At 43.1% G+C, this 11,891-nt stretch overlaps 1 protein-coding gene across 7 annotated transcripts in view; it reads left to right on the forward strand.

Annotated features, from left to right (window-relative positions):
• The window catches only part of PDE9A (phosphodiesterase 9A), a 50,898-nt gene extending 40,513 nt beyond the window's left edge, over positions 1-10,385 (forward strand). For all 7 annotated transcript variants that reach the window (XM_005501634.3, XM_021286489.2, XM_065068917.1 and 4 more), the window contains 8 exons: positions 2,280-2,384; positions 3,519-3,601; positions 4,960-5,116; positions 6,256-6,369; positions 7,040-7,144; positions 7,544-7,672; positions 7,862-7,957; positions 9,467-10,385. In XM_005501634.3, the coding sequence (XP_005501691.1) occupies positions 2,280-2,384; positions 3,519-3,601; positions 4,960-5,116; positions 6,256-6,369; positions 7,040-7,144; positions 7,544-7,672; positions 7,862-7,957; positions 9,467-9,517 (840 nt within the window). In that variant the 3' untranslated portion in view covers positions 9,518-10,385. The remainder of the gene's footprint in view (positions 1-2,279; positions 2,385-3,518; positions 3,602-4,959; positions 5,117-6,255; positions 6,370-7,039; positions 7,145-7,543; positions 7,673-7,861; positions 7,958-9,466) is intronic.
• The last annotated feature ends 1,506 nt before the right edge of the window (positions 10,386-11,891 follow it).

Below are 11,891 nucleotides of genomic sequence, written 5' to 3' on the forward strand. Positions count from 1 at the left end.
TGATGTAAATTCCCAGAAAGGCCTGAACAAATTCCACAGATTCAGAACATGGCTAGAAAACACAAAGCAAAAGACCGGATTCGTCATCTCAGAAAGTGTAGCAAGAGCATAAAGCACATGGGCACCAGCGTGCGCGGGGCTGTGCCCGTCAGTGCTTGGGGTGCTGCTGCTGCTGGAGCTAACGAGGCATCAGGCTGAGCAGACAGTGGAAAAAGGGATAAAATGGACCCGTTTTACCATGTCTCCATAGAGGGCACAAGGCTTACCTGGAATCCTATTCCTAGGACCGGTCAAGTCTCTTTAGGAAAACAGGATGACTACATTAAAGGAGACATAAAAAACGACCAAGACCTAGGAAATCTCTCCCCGAAGAAGGCAGATGAAAAGCTCAGTATTGTTGACCTTAGGAAGTAGATGACTAGAAGGGGTGGGATGAAACCAAATACAATCAAAGCTAGCACAGAGTAGTTAAAACAGAAAATTTCCTCCTCCTGTCTCACAGCCTGAAAATGTGGGAAACAAGGTGTTATGTCAATACAGATCAACATGCCACCCACACACATTACTGGAGGCAGCTTCCTCTTAGCTTGTATCTCCAAGTAATTTGTTACCACCATCATTTAAGACAGCCTTGTTCTGAACAATGAGGGGAGTTTATAATGTATTGTCTACAAAGGTAAGACAGGGTGAGATTTCCTCTTTTAGACACAAGCTTTGCAGAAAGCAAGATGATTAAAAAAGCCCCATGGACTCTGCTTCAAACTGTGATACTTCCCCAGGCAGAGTATGGGCATCAGTTTGAACTTAAGTGGGTGAGAAAAATCCACCTCATGCACATGCTTCTTTTCTGGATCCCACATCTACTGACTACAGAAATGTTCCAGAAAGAGGGGGATAGAATGACTAATACGACCCAGTCACTCCAGCCTTTCAGTGTACCGAGTCAGGAGTCCCCTGGGATGCTCTGGGCTCCACTGCTGGATGTATACTTTCTATCCATGAGGTACTGAACAGTGCCTGGGCACGACCACAGTCTCCACGTGGAGGCTGTGAGATGCTGCCCACCACCTGTGAGCCTGGCTGTCAGCTGTATGTGCTGTTAGTTACTCATTTTAATATAATGTAATATATTTCTAAAGTCCTTGCTGCATAATAAGCTGAACAGCTTTTGCAATGAAGCCCCCAAATATTGAAGAAGCAGTGAAAGCCCACAGCTCTCTTGACCTCATCCAGAGCTTTGAGGCTTACTAGAAGTCAGGTCCCACATTGAAGGGTTTGATCCTGGTGGGGCTTGAAGACTCCTGAAGTAAATTCACTATTTAGCTGGAGAAGGGGACAAAATTTCCATTAATGTCATCAGTTTATTCTCAGTAATTGAAGCATGTGCATAAGGACTCTCTAGGGTCCAGGCTACAGAGGATTCAGGAGAAGGGGTCCAGCAGCACTGCTGATGCATGGCTATTCTGTGCAGGGCAGGGGACCCAGGGCTATCCAGTGCATTGGAAGAATGTCTGTGGCATGTGTTAACCCATCTGTGCCAGCTGCACTCAGCTTGCCCAGCTGCCAGCAGCAAGGACACATGGAAAGACAAGCTTTACCTTGCATTTGTAAAGAAGGCATGTAGCCAGGATCTGTAGAAAGTTAAAATCCACAAAATCAGGCCCATGTGCCTATATATGGCTAGATCTCTCCCATGCTGCCTAGCACAGGAAATTCATACAGGTATGTTAGTGCACGTGCTTTCACATCCTCACTTTGCCAAGCAACACATCCCGAAGTGCCGCATCTGAGCATTTGCCAATGAAATCAACAACTACATTTCAGCCTTGAAGATTTCAAAGTGGCTATTTGCATTCAGCAAGAGAGGGAAATGGGGATGTACTTTGACTTCTTCACACACTCCAAAGTCACTGTTTAACAACAACATGGTTTGAAATACAAATTCAAGATGAGACCACAGAGTCCTTTCTCAAGACTGAGATGCACTTGCAGCTGTGCTGGGATGTTTACCCATTGCTAGCTGGTGTGAGAAGCTGCTATGAGCTTTACCTGCTGACAAATTCATGAAAGGCAGTAATCTCTCACCCTCCCCCAGGGAGGCAGAGAGTGTCAGAGGGCCTTTTGTTGTCACTCTATCCTAGCATAAAATAATACTGGGCTCCATAGGACTGCTGTAGGGATATACAGTGCTTCCAGGGAGGCTGGGAGGCATATCTAGTCATACTTTTATAAAGAAAGAGCTCTCTTGTCTCTGACTGCTTCAATTCCTCTCTCCGCAGCTGTGTATTCATGACAATTACAGAAACAACCCCTTTCATAATTTCCGGCACTGCTTCTGCGTGACTCAGATGATGTACAGCATGATCTCGCTCTGCAGCCTCCAGGTATGTCCCCACCTCGATAGCATCACACCATTTTCATCCCAGGGCACATGTTCATCCACTGAGCACCATGACACCTTTGCCACTTTTCTTGCAAAACAGGCCACCAGCTTGCTAGCAAGTGATGAGCTTTGCAGCAGCTGCACTTGTTCAGTCCCCATGGAGAGGAGAAGGGTTGCATTTTCACTGCTGGCCGCCCACTCAGTCACCCCATCCTAGACCCCAACACCCACACAGCTTTCTGAGGCTGCTGGGCAGCTACCTTCACCTCCTGGATATCCCAGATTTGTACAGTGAAGATCTTCTGATACTCTGATAGTGTGAAATATCTATGAATCAGATCAAACAGCCTCCTGGTCTGTGGACATGGTCTTCATCTGTGACACAAAATGTTCCCAGAAGGGGTTTTCTCCAAATACATGCTTGAATCTGGGTGAGCTACTGCAAATAATGCCCTGTGAGTACTGTATGCAAGATTCACAGTCAACCTGGACTCTGACCAAAACTATAAGCATCATTTATTTTCATTGACTGGGTAACCTGTGTTTATATATTCAATTCGTTTCTGCACAAGCCAGATTTTATTCAGTTAAAAAAGCCCTTTCTTCTCTATAGTTAAACATCTCAGTTACCGACCCAAGTCTATTTTCTTGCCAATAAGAGTGTGAAGAAAAACTTGCTTCAATGGAAGGTCATCCTATGCAAAAGCTGTGGGAATACAACACTTAATTTTCCTCACTCTTCATAACTTTATTTAAGGCAGAATGCAATGGCAACTAAACTGTCTTCCAGCCCTTCCTTAACTAATCAGGATGCTCAAATGACTTGTCAGAGACTGTACTAATATCTCAGTGCTTTTATATGATCTCTGCAGTAATAGCAAGTTTCAAGCAATTTGCCTCCTCTGAGCTGCTGTTATTTAATGAGACAAAGGCAAATCTGAGTCATTTTTACTGGAATGGAAGGCAGAATTCTCTTTCTTGACTGAAGTAAATTGATCTATGGAAAAATACTTCATTTTGCTCAGATTTGCATTTCTCTGAAAAGTATATGTGGGTGTTTTTTTCACTTATTTTCAGTTATGGGGATAGGGGAAGTACAAATCATAATACTACATTAATGTTTTGCATATCACAGGAGAAATTTTCCCAAATTGACATCTTGATTCTCATGACTGCAGCAGTATGCCATGACTTGGACCATCCAGGCTATAACAACACGTAAGTCTCTTTCTTTTCCTTCCTTTCCTTCCTTCCTTTCCTTCCTTCCTTTCCTTCCTTCCTTTCCTTCCTTCCTTTCCTTCCTTCCTTTCTTTCCTTCCTTTCTTTCCTTCCTTCCTTTCCTTCCTTCCTTTCCTTCCTTCCTTTCCTTCCTTCCTTTCTTTCCTTCCTTTCTTTCCTTCCTTTCTTTCCTTCCTTCCTTTCCTTCCTTCCTTTCCTTCCTTCCTTTCCTTCCTTCCTTTCCTTCCTTCCTTTCCTTCCTTCCTTTCCTTCCTTCCTTTCCTTCCTTCCTTTCCTTCCTTCCTTCCTTTCCTTCCTTCCTTCCTTTCCTTCCTTCCTTCCTTTCCTTCCTTCCTTTCCTTCCTTCCTTTCCTTCCTTCCTTTCCTTCCTTCCTTTCCTTCCTTCCTTTCCTTCCTTCCTTTCCTTCCTTCCTTTCCTTCCTTCCTTTCCTTCCTTCCTTTCCTTCCTTCCTTTCCTTCCTTCCTTTCCTTCCTTCTCTCTCTCTTTCTCTCTTTCTTCCTCCCTTCCTTTTTGGGAAAGCAATACCAGCTGGCTTTTTTGGTAGATCAGCTTTTCCTTCTCACAGCTTGAGCTGGCCATGACCTTCCCCCAGGGTCCTGCTGTTCACTCACACGTGGGCCAAGGCAGAGCTTCACGCAGAAAACTCAGGTCTGGGTTGGGGTTGCCAGCTGTCCTGGGCTCTATAAGGCAAATGCCTTTTCAGATTTCTGTTCCAATGTTTTCCCACACTCCCGAGAAAACAAGGTAAAATGTGTTACAACTGAGAGAGAGGACATCAATTATTATAGCTCCATTGACTGAAATGGAATAATTACACTAAAATGCAAAGGGTGATTTAACTTACACATTATTTCATAATTACAAATCATGTGGTGCTTATTATTCTATTTATTAGCATGTCAGAAAATTAGAATTGCTGACCCTTGGACAGTTCTATGTGTGTGTGTGTATGTATGTGTGTGAAAAAGAGAGAGAGAATCTAATCCATTTGTAGCTATTTATTAAATAAGGGCAGAATCCAATTCTGACTGGGATCAGTGAGAATCTCTCCATTGACGTTAGTGGGGGGTTGAATGATTCTGTGTTTGTTCTATGTCATTTTAAGCTACAGAGACTAGGTAAATAATAATTTTTTAAAAACCTACATGGCAATAGTGCCTGAGACCATGTTAAATAATATCTATCTTGTCCAAAGTCTGATTTGGTATTAACAATCAAAAAATAAACTGCAGCTAATTGAATAAGTATCAAAAAGAATGTAAACAAAAGTAAGCAGCATGGTTTAGAGCAGCTGGTATGTGTCTGCAGGAGTTCTCACTGTTTTTCCTCATATCAGTTATCAGATAAATGCACGAACTGAGCTCGCAGTACGCTACAATGACATCTCCCCACTGGAGAACCACCACTGTGCTGTGGCTTTCCAGATCATTTCCCAGCCAGAATACAACATTTTCTCCAATGTTGACCAGGACCAATTCAAGCAGATAAGACAGGTATGAATGCTGCTCCCATCTGTGTCGTACAAACTGTGCCTGAAGATGTTAGCACACACTGACTCATTTTCCCTAGAGGGTAGGACTGAAAAAGCCCCTCACAATGGAAGGATCCAAGAGGGATTCTTGGAAAATTTCCGCAGCAGCACTCCCTGGAATGTCTTGCTGAGAAATAATGAGTATATCCTGGCTATGAAAGCCTATGACATTTTGGGGGTAGATATTTATATTATTGAAGAAGCCAATTAGTTCTGACTGGGAAAGAATTAAGCTCTCACAGCAGAAGTTTATGCTTTAAGAGAACATTTTATTAATTTTAAGAGGGGCTTCAGAATGGGAAAATATTTACAATAGCAGAGCACTTGTACTGTTGGAAGAGGCTCTGGTGGACTGGGAGTCATCACAGTTATCTCTGAGACAGTGAACAATGCTACAATTCCAATCAGTGCACTACAGACCAAAATTCAGTCTCAGTTTCCACATTACACCTTCCTTACACACCAAATGAAAAAGCAGACCAATGTAAGCTCGGATACCAGTCTGGTTAGAGTTACTGGTGCATGTCAATGCATGAGAAGCAGGCATGGACCCAAGTATGTATAAAAAACCTGCAACTTTAAATTAACCACGTGTTTTCCCATCATAAACTCTGCCTAACAGAAGGATACAGAGCTCCTAACACATTGGCTGCATCTGGGTATTTCAAAGCCCTTAATCCAAGGAGGATGAGCACAGAGGACATTCATATCTACTGATCTTTGCCTCTTCCTAGGACCACTAAGAGTTAGCAGCAAAACCTGCAGTGCTTTCTGAGGAGACAGAAGTGCATCTTGGCAGAATGTGGCTTTTAACATTCTGTTGTACAGTTTGGTTTTCCACAATTAGTCAATCAGAAAGGAAAAAAACTCAGTATCTCTGGAATATCCCACCAGTGTTACAGATTGATCCAACCATGGTCTTCCAATGCCATGAACTCTTTAGAGATCTCTTCTAGTTTTAAGTCAGAAATTTCTCCCTTCATTGCTAACAATGTAATTCATCTGAGGTGGTGTGTATGTAAGAAACACCCTACTTTGCTCTGCAATAATAGACTTTGTAAAGAACGTTGAGTTAATATGTGAACATGTTTTCTTTGCTAGGGAATAATTACCTTAATCCTGGCTACAGACATGGCGAGACATGCAGAAATACTGGACTCTTTCAAGGAAAAAATGGAAAATTTTGATTACTCAAATGAAGAACACACAACCTGTGTAAGGAAGTTTTGTAGATTATTATTTCTCTGTGCATAGTGTGAAAGCATTTAGATTAATGTCTGTTTTTTCAAAAAACAAGATTCAATATACACTATCAAAAATTAATCCTTTCTACATCCTTTGCCCCACCCGAAAGAATTAAAATTTGGAACTGCTCTATACAAAATAGATTGTTCCAGCTTTAGAAATTCTGGAGACCCATCAAGAGAAAACATATATTTGCTCTGTCAGAATACAAATTCTTATTGTCCATTTCTGTGGGACAAAAGGTATCCACAAGAGTAGAAATCTAGTGTCCTCTACTTCCTAATCGTGTCAACTTCAACATCCAGGGAAGCCTCTCCCAGCCACCTCTGAGTGTTCCACAAACAACTTCATGGTCATTTGTAGCTGAATCTCTTTATGCAGCAGATAAGTGCACATCCCACTGTGGCACATCCCAGTGCTACAGACAGGGAAACAGAGGCAGAGAGGGAATAAGTTATTTACACAGGGTAACCGAGAGAGTGGGGAAGAATCCAAATCATTTAAGACCTCTGATTTAATCCTAAAACTGTCCTTTGTGTTTGAAAGCATTGTCTCCTGTTGTATTGTAAAGGCTCACATTCTGGATGAGGGAAAAGGGTTGGCAATAAGACTGCGATATTAAAGTATTATCTTCTTTCAGCTGAAGATGATACTGATAAAATGCTGTGATATCTCCAATGAAGTCCGTCCGATGGAAATAGCGGAGCCCTGGGTAGATTGCTTACTAGAGGAATATTTTATGCAGGTAAGAATGAGGGTGAAGATGCAGTTGCACAAATTGCTGCTCTTCCTGGATCCCACCTCAGCTACAGTTGCTCTGCTGTCTGACAGCCCAGGCTAGCTCTAGCATGGGAAAGCTGCTTTCACTGAAAGTTGGAGGAGGATGTCAGCAAGAAAAGCTGTTCAGAAAGAAAGTGAATGCAGTTGACTGTAATTTGCAGGTGAAGGACAATAGCAACTTAGAAATCCTAATGCTATTACACTGAAGCTTTTCCCTGTGAAGTGGTTGCCTTGCAAATTCGTTTGACATATAAATTATTTTTGAGCCAAAAGGGCAAGAGCAGTGACAAGAGAAAGTTGCCAAGTAAATTATATCAAATATCACACTGGAGCTAGCTTAGATAATTTTAATCGTGTGTTCCAGAGCGACCGAGAAAAATCTGAGGGGCTTCCAGTGGCACCATTCATGGACCGTGACAAAGTGACCAAGGCAACAGCACAGATTGGCTTCTTGAAGTTTGTTCTCATCCCCATGTTTGAAACAGTAACAAAGGTAAGTCACCCAAGGCCAGAAACAGAAGTGAGGATTTGCAGAACTTCAGTGTTTGCTCCAACAGGTGTTAAGTTAGCCAGGGGAAAGGGGATGTAGGGTTCACATTCTGCCTTTCAAACCATTTCTAGCATGTATAGGTTAACGAACACAAAAGAAAATGTTGATATTCTCCCTCTTGTTTTCACCTAGCTATTTCCAGAAGTGGAGGAGGTGATGCTCCAGCCCCTTTGGGAATCCAGGGACCGATATGAGGAATTAAAACAGATAGATGATGCTATGAAAGAGGTAAGTTCTAAATATCTTATTGATAAAGCAAACCTTATGATTGAATAAATCAAACATTATAATTTATTAGCAGTTTAATTCCAAAACAGTAGAGATGCTTATGGTACAATCATTATCATGAGAAACTCATTCATTACACCTGGCTGGAGAAAGGCATGCACCACAAGCAGTAAGTGTGTGCAAGAGTGTGCTCTTGCAGAATCCACCATGCATGTACCATGTTTTCTCTCTCTGGCCACATCTGCACTGCCTGACAGGACAGAAACAAAAGCCAGGCCTTGTGAGCAGATACCCCACATTCCCAGTGCAGCAGCCAGGTGCTGGTCAAGCTCCCCCAACAGCCCCCTGTGACACTGGGCCTTGCACACCTTCCTTGCATGCCTCTTTGAGTGCTGCTTTTCCCTGCCAAGGTAGATGACAAACACTGCTCAAATGGGACCAGATTCTTTCCAGTGGTGGCCAACAATAGGATGATGGACAATTGGCACAGACTAAAACATACAAGATTCCATCCGAATATGAGAAGAAACTTCTTTACTTGAGGGTGCCAGAGCACTGGAACAGGCTGCCCAGAGAGGTTGTGGAGTCTCCTTCTCTGGAGACATTCGAAACCCACCTGGACACCTTCCTGTGCAACCTGCTTCAGGTGAACCCGCTCTAGCAGGTGGGTTGGACTAGATGACCTCCAGAGGTCCATTCCAACCCCAACCATTCTGTGATTCTGTGAAATGGCATCACGTTAACAAATTGATCCTGTAGACTAGTCACTACTAGTCACTCTGTCATTAAAATATATTAGGAAGTGCCCTGGAGCATTAGTTGTGCTGATATTGTTTGTAATATGGTAAGTGAAAGTTCATTCACTTGATCATGTCTGGATAGATGAGGTGAATAGTAGCTTTCTGGTGTAGGTCCCACCTCCTCTCAAGTGCTTTAGAGGAAAAGCCCCTCAGCAGCTGAAATGCTAGGGCTGGATAATCAAAGAGCACATGCTTTGGGGGCACTAAGTTACAAAAGAGAAGAAAGTCTTTCAGGCATTCTTCAGTTTAGAGTGGAGCATTTCTCAGAGGAGGGAAGAAGAACTCAAATACGACTGCCAGACTTTCTGAGTCTTATTCATCTTTCAAGCTGAGCTGAGATTTCACTTCTGGTTTACAGAAGCTGTCAAAACAGAAATTTCTTACAAACTGATGTAGCTTTAATTATGTCACAAGAAGTCTTAGGAAAATAGGAGATGCCTGAATTCAGAAATATCCTGAAACAAGAGGAGCTGGTTAATAATCCAAGAGCCCAGCTCAGCAGATGATAGACTGAGTGCTGTTTACTCAGGTCATACATCCAGAGCTGTTTGAATAAAAAGTTGCCTGTGGTACACCAAACTGCTGCCTGTTATTTCCCGAGAAATGTTGTGCGTGCCTTGTGCGGAGATGAGTGTTAGACTCACAGCAGTGGTGAAAAGCGGCACTGTGTGAGTCAGGGGTATTAATGCTGCTTTGCTCTTCATTTCAGTTGCAGAAAAAGAAAAGTGAAAGTTTGACCACCAGCAGTACCGAAAAGTGAGACTGAAGGTCTCTGAGCAAAACACAAGCCCTAAGTTTATTCTGGTTTTGGAAATGCTGTATTTGCCAAACAGATGTGGTGGCTACATCAAAATCCAGCTGGGACCATGAAGGGAAGCCCTGCCTGCACACCTGCCTTCCCAGGCACCTTGTCTACAGCCTGCAGCCTGCTTACACAGGTGTTGCTGCCATGGGACACCGAAGGCTCCCCTCATGCCCATTGCAGCCCCCCAGCAGGACTTCTTCCCCTGCGGACATTACACAGGTTGCAGCACGGCCCAAATCTTCAGCAGATTTGCCTTTTCGGTGACCACGCTTACCACAGTCTGTAGAGACAAAGTGGAATTTAGCTAAGGAGTCTTTTCTGGAAAATGATCCACTGTCATCCAAAAACAAAAGAAAAACTTGTTTTATTCAAGATACTATATATGTATGTGTACAGCAGTATGCTAATTACAGCATAGCTTAACAGATGCTTATATTCTGACAGGGGTCCTGGCATATATTTTTGTTTGCCTAGGAGGCCCTAATGACACATTTCTCTGTATTATTCTCTGAATTTTATAGTGTTCACAGTACATTCAGAAGCCCAGCATAGTGGATGCAATTTTTTTTGTTTTCTACGCTAGAAGAAATCAGAAGAAACCTGAATGAGTTTGCAGGTTCGCTTTGTGGCCTGTTCCAGCTAGAGTTCACAGGAGCGTTCAGCATGAACAGAGAAGGGAGCACAAAGCTGAAACCACTGTGCAAGCATATTTTTATCCTCATGGATGCAAAAAGCAACAACAAGAAAAACCTTCAAAGATGTACAGATTTTTTTTTTTTAACTTTTAAACTGATCTGCTAAATAATATATTCTTCTACAGAAATGGGTGTTGTACTTGTTTTCTTTTGTTTATGCGTGCACATGAGAACTGTCTCTGTTCCTAAAGCCAAATGCTTTCATAATGAATACAAGGCAAGGGGCTATAAAGAAGAGGGGAAGGTCGGTTCTCCTTAAGAGGGGAAACTTTAAAACCCTTTTTGCAGTATACTTGCATCACAAGCGCAATAACGAAAGAGCTTCACTTCCCTTGATGACTTTGTAAAGGTTAGGAGCCAAGCTCTGCCCAGAGTTGCCGACATGTAAACAGACAGCAGGCAATACTGTGATCAGCTCCTGTGCAGCACCTCGCCAAAGGGAAAGCTGGAAGAAATCCCATTTCCTTGTGCCCACAAGAGGTGACTCACAGCCATGCTGCTCATCCACTCCTGATTTCTCCTGCCAGGGAAAGCTTGTCCTACCTCAGGGCGTCGGCAGACAGGATCAGTTCCTATCACAGCATGGCTGCTGAGACCAGCAACTCGCATGCACCCTGGCTTGCTGGCATCCCCCCCAGCAGCCACAGGCACGCAGTCAGTGAAGCATCACACATGTTGTTCTGGTCCTCCTTGGCTCAGTGCCCAAGGCTGCCCCATCAGCTTTGCTGTGTGTGTTAGCAGTAAGGGTAACATCAGTGCTACACTGCTGTGAAGTCCAAAGCCACGCATGTTGTCTCATCTTGTTTTTCACAAAGAGATGAGCAGGTGGTGGCTAATCTTTCCCCCCATGACCCAGCAAACACCTGAGGAAGCTCAGACTTTCTAGCAGGTGTCTAGAAGCCAAGCTCACTGCTGAACAACAAACCTTGCCTCCTGCTCTGGAAATTCAGACATATTTTCCTGTTTGTTTCTGCATGTTAATTCCAAGCTTAACTCTTTTTTTCTCCCCCAGTACCATTTCCCATGTTTGTTCTCTTTCTTTCGTACAAATCTGTTTCACTTTAGCTACTCTCCAGCCACTCAGGGAAATCGCTATTACCTTGAAACATGCATCCTATTCCTGCTTGCACGTTTCCAGAGACCCAGAGCAAACACACAGCTAGTTCTCTCTGCTGGTGCCTCTTTCTGCTCAAGCTGCCTTCTCCTTTAAAAAGCTTTGTGTGTGTGTGGTTTGTGGCTTTCTGCTGCAAACTGGAAAAGGGTCTGATCCCTGGATTTGAACAGTCCTGGGGGATCTCAAGGGAGATGGGGAGATCCAGGCAGAAGGTCAGCTGCAAGCTACACAGGCATCTTTATGAATGGATGAACTAAATCCTAGTTTTGATTAACCTCAAGGTTTTGATGCTTGAAAGTTGGATCTGAATTATGTGGTTTGGGCCTTTCTTCTGTTCTAAATCTTATAATTCGAAGTACATTGTGACCAAGAATGTTCTGCTATGGAATTCTTAACTTATTTTTCGCAAGTAAATCAAATTTACCATTTCCATTCAAGCAGACTTCTGTCACAAATCAGATCCCAAAGCAGATGTGCTGTGTAGGAGCTATAAACAATTGGTTGGGATATGCCAAGTCCT

The sequence above is a fragment of the Columba livia genome, chromosome 1, assembly GCF_036013475.1.
Source record: "Columba livia isolate bColLiv1 breed racing homer chromosome 1, bColLiv1.pat.W.v2, whole genome shotgun sequence".
In the NCBI taxonomy this organism is placed as follows: Eukaryota; Metazoa; Chordata; class Aves; order Columbiformes; family Columbidae; genus Columba; species Columba livia.